This window comes from Eschscholzia californica, unplaced genomic scaffold (assembly GCF_041429995.1).
Source record: "Eschscholzia californica isolate CP2 unplaced genomic scaffold, dmEscCali1.0.p SCAF_6, whole genome shotgun sequence".
Lineage (NCBI taxonomy): Eukaryota > Viridiplantae > Streptophyta > Magnoliopsida > Ranunculales > Papaveraceae > Eschscholzia > Eschscholzia californica.
This window is the reverse complement of record NW_028238483.1, coordinates 29,897,358-29,909,008: the sequence shown is the minus strand read 5'-3', so window position 1 is coordinate 29,909,008 and position 11,651 is coordinate 29,897,358. Positions and strand designations below refer to the sequence as shown.

The following is an 11,651-nucleotide window of genomic DNA, read 5'->3' as shown; positions in this document are numbered from 1 at the left end:
TCCTATTCAAAACCATAGGGCTTAACTACTACAGGAACGTAACGATAACAAGCAGTATCTTTCAGAATATTTCGGGTTCGGGTTGGTTCAAATGCGTTCAGATTCTTCACAACTAATGTAACTAATCGTGGATGGGAATTGACTAAAGGAGGAAACTCAGTCTTAAGATTTACAGTACCGAAAGACGTAATAACAATTTGTAACGCAAAACTTAGACAGTAAACTATTTGAAGCTTAACCTCTCACTTTCTGATGACCACAAAGAAGAGTATTATTATTGGAGAAGATAATGTGATAGAATTATACTAATCCGAAAAACTATAATAACGAAAGGATTAATCATTTGATGCATGTATTTACAAATAAAAGACAGAAGAAACTTTCTGTAATACACTTAAATCGTTCCCTCTACGAGGGACTTTTAACATTGGCAAACCCAACTAAACAAACATTTGATTTAAGATGGTAGTACAAATTGTGTAAGGAAACTCTTACCAGCCAGAGAAGTTTGAGTATTCGACCTTTGAACCACTTACTTTCCTTTTCTTAGGAGCACCATTTGCATCTGAAATATTACTTGCTGGACCAGCTTCAGTCTTAGCTTTCAAATACTTGCCTACTCCACCTGTAGCTACAGGTTCTGTTCCTCCAGTGCCAGGGTTGCTATACCAAGAACCCACCTTCTCCTGAACAAGAATGTAGAACAAGAACCACCAAATTAGTGACTAACTGAAAAACCTAATCCTTCTACCATTAAGGTGATATGGAGCTTACATTTTCCTCGTCAACAACAGTATCCTCCTTATCCTTGTTTTTATCTTCTTCCTCCTCGTCAGGTTCTAAATAGGGATTGACGAATACAGTAACACTTGTTATCTTAATATCTTCCTGCATGAATTTGTTGCAAAGAAACATAGAATATCAGAAATGAGAAACATGATGCCTGATGTTGAAACGGACGTCTGCGGAGATGATCAGAGTGCTAGTCATGTCAGAAGTATTGATGTTGATATATGATGCTAGTCATGTCAGTATACTGTTAAAATTCACGAAAGAATATGATCAAAGAGCAAATAAAAGAAATAACAAACTCAGTAATCAGGTCTGGGCTGGGCAGTCATATGGACAAAGAAGTAGGAAACGTAGCAATAAAAGTCGAAAACATGCCACATGGTTTTGCGAACATGTATCAGTAGCTGTACTAACAAAATGACAAAAATGCAGATCACGCCTTCAGGTAGAGGGTTCTGGGCCAAAGACGAAGTCCCAACATTCTAGAACACCCTGATGGGCAAACTGCACGATGCAGAACACTCGAGCTCTTTCAATCCAGCTGGTTCATGGTATTATTTGGTTGACATATATGCGACTAATCTTGCACGATGGGGAGTCTTATTTATCTGAAGGTATAAGTAGCCACTGGCAGAGATCCTGTGGCGAGGCTATAACCCTATCTTTCTGACAAGTAGAGTACAATTCACCATTCATGGAAGAATTCTACAATTTACCTTCACAAGACCATCATGCATACAGTTTATTGTGCAAAATGAAATGCGAAAGAAAGAATGTGCAATAGATACCAGATATCTCAAAGCATAAAATATAAGTATGAAACTATCATTCGAACGTAAAGTAGGCTGATGTTGCGAACATACCAAAGGCCGGTCATCGTCGTCGACAGGAACCTTTTCCATCACAGCAAGAGTAGTTAAGCCACCCACAACTCCACCAAAAACAGTGTGTTTGAAGTTGAGATGAGTCGCGGACTTGTAAAGGATAAAAAATTGAGAACCATTTGTATGAGGGCCGCTATTTGCCATACTGACCACACCTCTTCCCGAGTGAAGCAATTTCGAGTTAAGCTCGTCATTGAAGGATTTGCCCCAGATAGACTCGCCCCCTTTCCCCGTACCAGTAGGGTCACCACCTTGAATCATAAAATTCCTACAGTAGGTGACAACAAATACTTATAAACTTATTAGAAAATCACATAGCAAGAAAATACTTAACAATCTTATTTGTTGAAGAGACAGCTTAAAAAAAACCTTATGCTACGATGGAAAGCTACTCCATTATAGTAGCCACGCTCGCAGAGAGTGATGAAGTTCTCGCACGCCCTAGGTGTAATGTCACAGTGCAGCTCAATGTTCAAATCACCATGTGTTGTATGAATTTGAACATAGCCTTTCTTCTTGGGATTTTTCTCAACTTTAACGTATTCAAATTCGTTTTTGGTAACTGGGTCATAAGACGTAGATGTGAAGGATCGTGAAGCAGCACCTGTAGTATAACGACTCTTAACCTGCAAAAAAAGAAACAGGGTCACCTTTCAGTGAGAACGTTATGACAGTTTTTCACGTAATTTGTGCAGAGGAGATATGAACTAGAATGATCACAAGACATTCTTCACAAAGAAATATATATATATAAAGGAAGAAAAATAACCAAATTAATAACAATGGATCCAACTATTTGTGTCACTCACAGGTGAACAGTAAGAACCGAAGAGAATCATTTATTAGGAGAAACTAACCATTTTTGCGTTCACTGGTGCTCGTTCACCTGCCATGTGCAAAGCTATACGAGCAGCAACTTTATCACTTGATGCAGCTTTGGCTGCTGCAGCACTTCTTCCATGCACAGAAGCTGATGCAGCATCCACAATACTGTAAGACTGGGTACTTTTAGCTTCTCCATTAGCTGATTCTTTACCCTCTTTGATGCGAGATCTTGCAGCTAAAATAGCAGTGAGGGCTGCAGCTCTTTCATTTTGCGCTTTGTCACCACCTCCTCCGTGCAACGCAGTTTCCCTCCCTTTCTCAGTTCCGAGCTCCTTCAGCATTTGCTTAATATCCCCTGTTACATTTATGTTGTAGGCTGGATCTGCACTCATCTTCTTAAGTTCTGGTCAGACAAAAAGCAAAATCAGTAAGACGAAATCATGAAATAGAGCAAATGAAATGGTTGCAGAAGTAAAGAACTTATAGCCTGCCTTCATCATCCAGTTTCAGGTTGTTCTTTACGTGATCAAACTCCACAAGGGCCTTGCTCTCAAGTGCATTTGGATTCTGCAAGCAGAAAAGGCAATGCGAAAGGTATAACGGCAATCCATATTTTCAAAAATTAAGCAAAAATAAGATATCACACATCAATTACCTGAATTGTTATCAGGTCATTCCTAGTAAACGGTTCATCTGTGAGAAGCTCTTTCCAGTTTTTTGTTTTCAGGTTAAGTTCTTTAATTGCCTTAATAAGAAATGAAAGTGGTGTTAAACTTGCAGGAAAATGAAGTATTCACAGTCAGCAAATAGTAGGTGAAAAAATATTAGTAGTCAAAAGAAGTAACATACCTCATAGCAGAACACATTCCCTGTCGTTCTCACAGCAACGATATGTGTAAACTCGGTAAAGACTTTGTTCAAAACCGGGCAATGGAATTCTCCTATAGTGACAACAAGACCATATCTAGCAATTGTTATTGCAAATCAAATACTTCAGAAGCTAAGACATCATTTCGAGATAATAAGTAGAAACATCTAAAAACATTACCCCATTCAGATACTACGAAAAGTATTATGATTTTATCAACTAACCCAGAGTATGATCCAGTAGTGGTTCATCAAGTTATTCTGAAAGTAAAGACGCAGAGGACATGAAAGAACAGTTCTTTGATTAATCACAAGTAAACATAAATTCAAATTTGACAGGAACTACATCGAATTTTGGTACCAGCATTTCGAAGTTCAGCGATGTTAATTCTATATCAAGGCCTCAATACTTTCAAGGACATTCTAATCTTATTCATGCCCGAGAAAAAAATCCACTTGAATTACAATCTTTCACTAATCTCTGAAGGTTTCATGATAAGATCTTTCGGTTAAGTCTTTTTGAGAGTCCTTATGGGTGCCCTAGGTTTATTTAATTTCCTCAGTTACCTAACATAATCTGCCAGTAGCTCACCGAGAAAAGAACCATTTTTCATATGCCCATAACTTCTAAATCCCAAAACAGTAACCGATACAAGTCTACTAAAGTTACACCAAAGGATGAAAGTTCAAAACATGGCTAGAGTAATTTCAGAAAATTTGGAACCTTAAAAATTTGGAAGATGTCAGATGATGACCAACCTTCAGAGTTCTTGTGGAAAGTAAGTGGGATAAGATCCTCTTGCTTGAGTGGAGCTCCAGTAACTGGGTGCTTGCCATGTTTCTGTATGTAAGGAATTATATGCCTGCACATAAATTCAAATCAAATTCAATAATTTGAGTAAATTTGAAGAGTGGGAAAAAGATTTTCTTTTATCAAATGGAAGCTTGAAACCCTATAATTCATGGAGGAACCAACATGATCTCAAAGACGCTCCCATCAGACGTACAAACTGCTTCCTCAAAAGGAGTAAATGTAAGCCTACAATCAAATTAACATAGGTAAATCACAGTGTACACAGAAAACCTATTAATCACAGTGTACAAAAATAATAGGAAGAATGGGATTAAACATATAAGGGTTTATTAGGGTTTTAGCTAAAGAAGAAGAGAACTTACGAACAACAATAGAAAGGAAGACGCTTGAATGGAGTACGAAGTTCTTTGGATTTGGCACCGCCCCATTCAGTTGCCCACTCAGTCTTCGTTATGAACATACGATCTTTACTGTGTTGTTTCTTCCCCATTTTCTTCTGTGGATAAAATTGACAACAGAAAAACTAGGGTTTTCTGGGTTTCAGTTGAACAACTAATTTAATTTTTCTGTTCAGGAATCAGAAATTAGCTCCTCTTCTGGAAGTTGAAACTAGGGATTTTGATTTTGTTCTTTCCTCTCTCCCGGTCCCGGCCGGGTCGCGACTCGCGAGTACGGAGGGAAGTTATAAAAGCGCCCAGCCCCCATTTTCTAATGAGCACCATTTCACTGTAGAAAAGGACTAAAGAGCGCCGACACTTTGACCCAAAATCAATGGGGTTAGAATTGATGTTGGTTCAATAAATAGGTTCAATAAATATTCCCACAACTAAAGAGGAGCTAAGAGCAACTCCAACAAGGGACGGTCCCAGACCCTTAAAATTACATTTTCACCCAAATTTTACAGCCTCAGCTCAGCCCTTAAAATTCAACTCCGACCACAGCCTCTCGTGGGGCCCTAAATATATGAATGTGGGAAATGCGTGTGTGGTTCTTTTGTAGGCGCGCAAAGAACTTGTGTATGTACGAAACACTTGTTCTAACTATTTTCGAATTAATAATTTTTTTTCTAAAGTTGAAAAATTATTCGGGAACCGAGACGTTGGATTTTGAAAAATGTGTAGATTTTTGTTACATTTTTAAAAAAATGAATGAGTGAATTTTGTTACATTTAAAAAAAAAAGTTAATAAAAATTAATATCTTTTAATTTTATTTTGTTAAAAAAAAATTTAATTTAGATGTGATCCAACGACCAGATAATGTGATCCCCAACATGACTATGGGGAGTTCCCCAACGGTATGTTGGGGATGTTCAACGGGCCCTTAATAAAGGCCGACTGTGATTGGGGACGGGTGGGGGAGGGGCCCCTAATTTGAATTAAGGGCCTCAGTCCCCACCGGTTGGAGTTGCTCTAACTGATTTAAGTTCTTTGGTTAAAATCTATTGGGTCGAACTAATTGGCTCACAAAATCTATTAAACCAAACCGATTTCAATTCCAAAACCTTCTCCGCTGACAAAATTGGAATGGGTGGGGTCAATATGATTTTGAGAACCAAAATCAGTTCAACTTCGACCGCGAAAGGTGCAGAGGGCCCCTAACATGACGGAGGGGGGGGGGGGGGGGGGGGGTAGGGGGGAGGGAGGGAACTACCCTGCACAGAATCTTAGAGAAACTTTAATTTTTTTTTTTTTATGAAAAACTTAAATTATACTTACCCAGTTACCCTGTTTGTTATATACCCTCACATCTAAATTATTTTTGATACAAATACAAGTCTCCATATTTTTGTGAAGATGAAGAAATGAGGAGGGTTGAGTTATTCAAAAGGAGATCGGAGTTTATTATTGCAGGTGCAGTTCAATTGTTGGAGATATTTGAAGTTCTTAAAATTTCTGAGATGGAGGTTTCTAAATATGCTTTAGGAGGAGTTATTGCAGAACCCTAGCTAGTTGATGTGAAGACGGTGGAGGTGGTAGATGCGGAGACAGAAAAGATGAGCAGAAAAAATATATGGAAGATGAGAGAGGAAGAATTGTAGCCGGTGATGGTGGAGGTGTCGCCGGGATTTGTGGTGGATGTTGCCTGAATTGATGGTGTTAGTGAGAAAGAAAGCAGAATCTGAAAAGTATAAGGGTTTGGGTGTTTGGAGGAAACAAAAAATTTCAATTTTCCTTTGTTTCCATCCAAAACTTTACACCGAAAAATTTCTTTATTTCCACGTAACCAAAATTTATGTAACCAAAATTTCTTTATCTCCCCGGAAAAGTATGAGGGTTTGGGCGGTATTTATCAAGCCCAAAATATGGGTGATAATAGGAATCCAGGCCCCTTCATGAATATAATTTCAAAAAGAGAACCCACTCTATGAAAATACATTATTACCCTCTCTTAAAAAAACTAGAGACAATCCTATCCTCCCATGCTTTCCCGCCCAAAACGATTCCCACCCATCCCATCAAGTCAGGTGGGTTAATAACCCAAGACCCAAAACCACTCCTTCATTACGAAGCTGAAAAACCCATTCATATTCTCATTCTCACTCTCTCTACAAAAACTAAATCTCTCTGCAAATCTTTCTCTAGGTTAAATCTCTTCCTTTCTCTTTAAAATTTTGAGTGATATCCACAGGAAGTTAGGGGTAAACTACATATAACTATTTCAAAACAAATTGATAACACATCACTCTAAAGGTAAGTTTATAAAGTTCAACTAATAGTAAACTATATATAACTATCATCGTCAAAATCATTCATATATAAGAACTCTCTGTTCTTCAAAATTCATACTTCTTCGTCATCAATTTCAATCCCTACAAAGAAAAAGAAAGAACAAGTATCTTAGTATCGAATGACGTAAAAATTGAGTTTCATTCGAAGTCAATAAAATAATTTACAATAGTAAAACCATACAAATGGGCCGAAGATTCATGAATAAGAAACAAACAAATGTTGAAATTGCGGCAAACCATGTGAATTTCGACATAGTCACACAGATATTATACATTACTGAAATCCTAAAACCTGGAACATACATATCTATTTGAAACTCAAATTAGCAACAAAAAGGAGTACTTATAGTATTAAAAAATAGCAAAAACCACCATGACATAATGTGATTCCTAACCTTCTCGTTCTAACAACAGATAAACTAAACACAAGCTAGAGAAATTAAACACAAGCTAGAGAAACTATAATGGAACTACATAATCATAATGAGTTATTTGTTCAGAAAAATTTGACTTATGTACTTAGCTAAGTAACTCTTGCCTAACAAACTAGCTTAACATATGAGTTAAGCACTTAAGTCTGGAAGAGGTGCTGTGCTGTAAGAACCAGAACCAGAAGAGATTGTTGAGTTTTCAGAATTTCAACAAGCAAAAACAGAACTCAGACAAAGAACCAGAACAAGGAAAGTTCGAGTCAGCAGAATATCAAGATGATCATAAGAAGCAGAAAAGGAATTCAGAAGAAAACTCAGAGTTGAAACATCAATAGACCAAGGAACTAGAGAGGATTGCATCTAAACCTGACTTCCCAGTGACTAACCCGAAAGTGAAAATACTACTGCATCCCCAAATATGACTCGAGCCAATAAAAAACGACTTGAAAATGAAAAAAAGGTTTGAAGATAAAGAAAGTGAAGATGATAATAAAGAAGGTAAAGAGATTGAAGATGATAATAGAGATTTCCCCTTGAAAGGTCCACCGAAAGTTAGGGACGACTCGACAAGGTGGAGTTTCCTCGAAGAGCACCGCCCTTTGTGACGGAATGTTGGAGTTTCTTCGAAAGAAAAATATGTTACATAGTAATTATACTATAAAAATGTTTAGTTTCAATAAAGTGGAATTATAGAAATGTTATTTTGGTGCAATTTCTATGAAAGATTTCACACAAAAGAAATAAGAAAACTTAGAATGTGTGGGTTGTGCTTCTCTACTACTAAGAAAACTAATATCGACGAAAAACAAAGTCGGGAAGAGGTGCTGGAAGGACCAGAACCAGAAGAGTTTGTTGAGTTTTGAAAATATCAAGATCATAACTAAGAAGCAAAAACAGAATTAGATAAAGAACCTGAACAAACGAAAGTTCTGAGTCAGCAGAATATCAAGACCATAAGAAGCAGAAAAGGAATTCCTAAGAAAACTCAGAGTTGAAACAGCAACCCAGCAAGGAACTAGAGGGGATTTCATCTAAACTTTAGTTCCCACTTCCCTGTGACTTCCAAAATTGGAAGATGAGAGAGGATTTCCAAACCCATATATATAAATGTATGACTAAAGGCAATAAAACACCAGAAAAATGAGTCCAAAAGAAATTTGAAGATTACCCCCAATAGAACCATTACCCCTCCTCAGGATCATCATCTTCCATTTGTTGAATGAGATCTTCAACAGTCTTCTGGTCATCATGTTGATAATTAGCTACCATTTCCTCATTGCTAAGTGCTGCTCTCTTCACATTCTCTTCTTTCTCAAGCAATTTAAGTTCAGCACGCAGTCGTGCTTTTTTCTTCTTTGGAGCCTCCTTCAACTCACCCTTCTTAGAGAGGACCTGCAGACAAAATGAAAAACATGGGTTACATTTTCAGATTTCCCTAATTTAGAGATTAAATAGAAGAAGAACACTAGAACAGTAGATACATTCAATTCTGCATTTTTTAACTTAATGAACTTTAGGTTGCTTTTCAAAAATTGAAGCTGGTGGTCTGCCATTTTTTTCTATTTTCTCTCTCTCTCTCTCTCTCTCTCAACGAAGAACACTAGAACAGTAGAAAGGAAATAGCGCGCCAGGTGAAAAGGGCGTGATCCTAGGGTTAATTCCATTTTTGGCCCCCCCTAAAGATGACCAATTCACAAAAATGCCCCTTAAATCTGATCAACATCTAATATGGCCCCTTTGTTTGTTTTTCCTTCTTATATTCCGTTACCAAAATTACCCCCTCTGACCATTTTTTCTTAGTCAAGTTAAACTTTTTAGATCTAGAAACTAACTAATACTTGCAAAATCATCTAGACTACTATTTTAAAAAAATCGATATTTTATCTCTCTAACTTTTTCTCTAGTCTTCTATGACTGTGACTCGTAAAGAAAGGAAGTTTATTTTCTTGATGTTTGATCTAAAATGGGGTGGAGATATGACTAAACAAGGTTCGGTTAATTTAGGGCCTTGATTTTGGATTTAAAATTTATAATGATCATCATTACCATCTGGATCATTTTTTGTATGCCATTTTGTAGCAAGTGGTTCTTCATTAGCAACATTTTAAGATTCTATCGTCACAAGCTTGGTGGCATGTGAGAGAAAATGAAGAGATCTATGAAAATGATCTTAGTAAAGAGGATGGAGATACGGGTGTATATGGAACAATAAAAGAGCTAGTGGACTTTGATTTGTTCCAACCGAACGGAAAAAATGTAAATTAGGAATCCAAATGCTACCACTAGTGTCCAAACCAAGATTTTATTTTCTGATCTTAAATTTGCTAGAAAATCGGTCAAACAGACGACTCTGACATTAGCAAGAAAATGAATTGGAGGATAGAAATGATTTATTTATGCCACGAAAAAGATTAATTATATGATAAAAGCAGAGAACTAGAGAAGACAAGAAGCTTGAAAGGATATAATGATGGAAATTCGTCGTCGACGATTTTTTTTTATTGTGGATTCATATTAGAGGTGAGCAGGAAGAAGATGGATATGGTGATGAAGGAAGATGTTGTTGGTCTCGCCATTACAATCACTAATCGAAAGGGTATATCTTCTGTTTCATGCTACTGTTTGTGATAATTGACGATTGTTTTGATTATTTGAATGATTTCTTATTCTTATAGTTGAACATTTAAGGTATTGAATAAAGTTAAAGTTCTTGAAAGCTTGATACATGTTAAATTTCTTAAGTGATTAAAGAAAAATCTCTTATTCAACTTTTCCTTTTTGATTCTTAATCCCAGAACATATATGATTTAGTCTTTATGCATCTAAATATTTTGATACGGTGAGAAACTTGTAATTGTTAGAGTTACGGCATGATGATTGCTTGATAAAGAGTAACTTCTTATCTGAAGTTAGAGATAGTTCTTTGTGACTCAAAGTCATTGAAGACTACAGAGTTGGAGAGATAAAATATTAAATACTTTTAAAATGGTAGTCTACGTGATTTTGACAAGTATTAATTAGCTTTAGGACCTAAAAAGTTTAACCTCTAACTGAATATAAGACGGAAAAATAAAAAGGAGGATCATATTAGAAGCTCGTCAACTTTAGGGGGCCAAGATAGAATTAACCATTTGAACTTTTGTAACTTATCCTCCAAGATTTTACTGTTTCTTAAGGCCCCCCTCGTAAGGTGTAAAGGCACCCCTATGCTTCAAAAACTCTCCCAAATGTTTTTACTGGAGGCTTCAAGTACTAAATATTTCTCTGTGTTTTCTCTGCTCCCCGATCCAATTCTACCCTACTGAAAAAAAAGTAAAACATTTCGACTCCATCACCAAATAAATTGGAAGGATACTAAAATCCTATAAATAAAAAGGAGAAAGAGAACTTCGCATGACTTTCATTGATGAAGAAAATGCCTTCTTCATTGATGACAATGATGAGAACAATTAATGAAAGTGATTGTTGAAGGCGACTAGGGTGGTCAAAGGGGAGGGAGTCGAAGGAAGCACTAAGATATATCTTTTTTCTCTAACTTTAACTGTTTAACTCAAGTCCTTCAAAGTTTTGAGTTTGAAATTTCATTCCCATAATGTTTGAAGTCCTTCCACTAGTACACCAAAATGTTATCTCTTTTTAAACTTTTGTATTTCCTCAACTAAAATGTCGAGCTCTCCGTACGACCATACCTAATGCCTTTTACATACTAGTAATTGAATTTACCACTATTTAACAATTTTTTTGAGATTAATTACCTCTCTTACCGTCCGACTTCATCAAATCATGTATCAAGAGGGAAATTATAACTACGCTACCGAAGTCAATAAGTCATGGCCCCCAAGTGTAACCAAGACTCAGAAAAGATTTATTACTAATTTTATATAAAGAATACAAGAAAGTTTAAACAAAAATATACCAGTTTGTAGGTTGGAGTGTGCCATGTCCATGCAAATGATGCAGGTTTAATCCCCTACACTGGTTGTCTTAATAGTTTTGAAAGAACTGTCATTCCAATAAACAAAGAAGATTACATATACAAAATGCAGTTCATCATCGAGCTTAGCTCATTCTCGCTCTGCCACAATTTTTAACGTTAGTACTTAAATTTAGGACTTAGTAGCATCGTGGCTGACAATTTAAGAGTATGGTGCTAAATTTCAATCGCATCCATGTAAAGAAAAACTTTTATGCGAATTAATAACAAGAAAATTTGAAATATTGAATTATAGAAAGATACCTAATCGTAGATAAATTCAAGCTTAACAATGTAAAATTGCTAAATAATCAACCTTTTTTTCCTTCCTTGATT

The 11,651-nt window shown here is 36.4% G+C and overlaps 1 protein-coding gene and 1 long non-coding RNA gene across 2 annotated transcripts; both read right to left on the bottom strand.

Moving 5' to 3' along the window:
* Positions 1 to 253: 253 nt before the first annotated feature.
* Positions 254 to 4,910, bottom strand: PUB49 (plant U-box 49). The gene is made up of 11 exons (XM_086651024.1): positions 4,545 to 4,910; positions 4,345 to 4,407; positions 4,128 to 4,231; positions 3,351 to 3,442; positions 3,157 to 3,246; positions 2,993 to 3,068; positions 2,534 to 2,904; positions 2,046 to 2,302; positions 1,656 to 1,944; positions 775 to 888; positions 254 to 686 (listed from the first exon to the last, which is right to left on the bottom strand). Exons 1-11 carry the CDS (start codon positions 4,670 to 4,672, stop codon positions 492 to 494), a joined length of 1,779 nt encoding a protein of 592 aa, XP_086507150.1. The 5' UTR covers positions 4,673 to 4,910; the 3' UTR covers positions 254 to 491.
* Positions 4,911 to 6,744: 1,834 nt separating this feature from the next.
* Positions 6,745 to 8,952, bottom strand: LOC147533363 (uncharacterized). Its single transcript, XR_015228274.1, has 3 exons — positions 8,824 to 8,952; positions 8,511 to 8,734; positions 6,745 to 6,992 (listed from the first exon to the last, which is right to left on the bottom strand). It is a non-coding gene; the product is annotated as an uncharacterized LOC147533363 (long non-coding RNA).
* Between the last annotated feature and the right edge of the window lie 2,699 nt (positions 8,953 to 11,651).

What these genes read in the sequence shown, in the direction of transcription:
- PUB49 (XM_086651024.1), bottom strand. Translation starts at nt 4,672, where the DNA reads ATGGGGAAGAAACAACACAGTAAAGATCGTATGTTCATAACGAAGACT. An exon ending in CCTGAAACTGGATGATGAAG is followed by an intron (nt 2,905 to 2,992) that starts GCAGGCTATAAG and finishes TTGTCTGACCAG; the next exon opens with AACTTAAGAAGATGAGTGCA. An exon ending in GCTTTCCATCGTAGCATAAG is followed by an intron (nt 1,945 to 2,045) that starts GTTTTTTTTAAG and finishes CACCTACTGTAG; the next exon opens with GAATTTTATGATTCAAGGTG.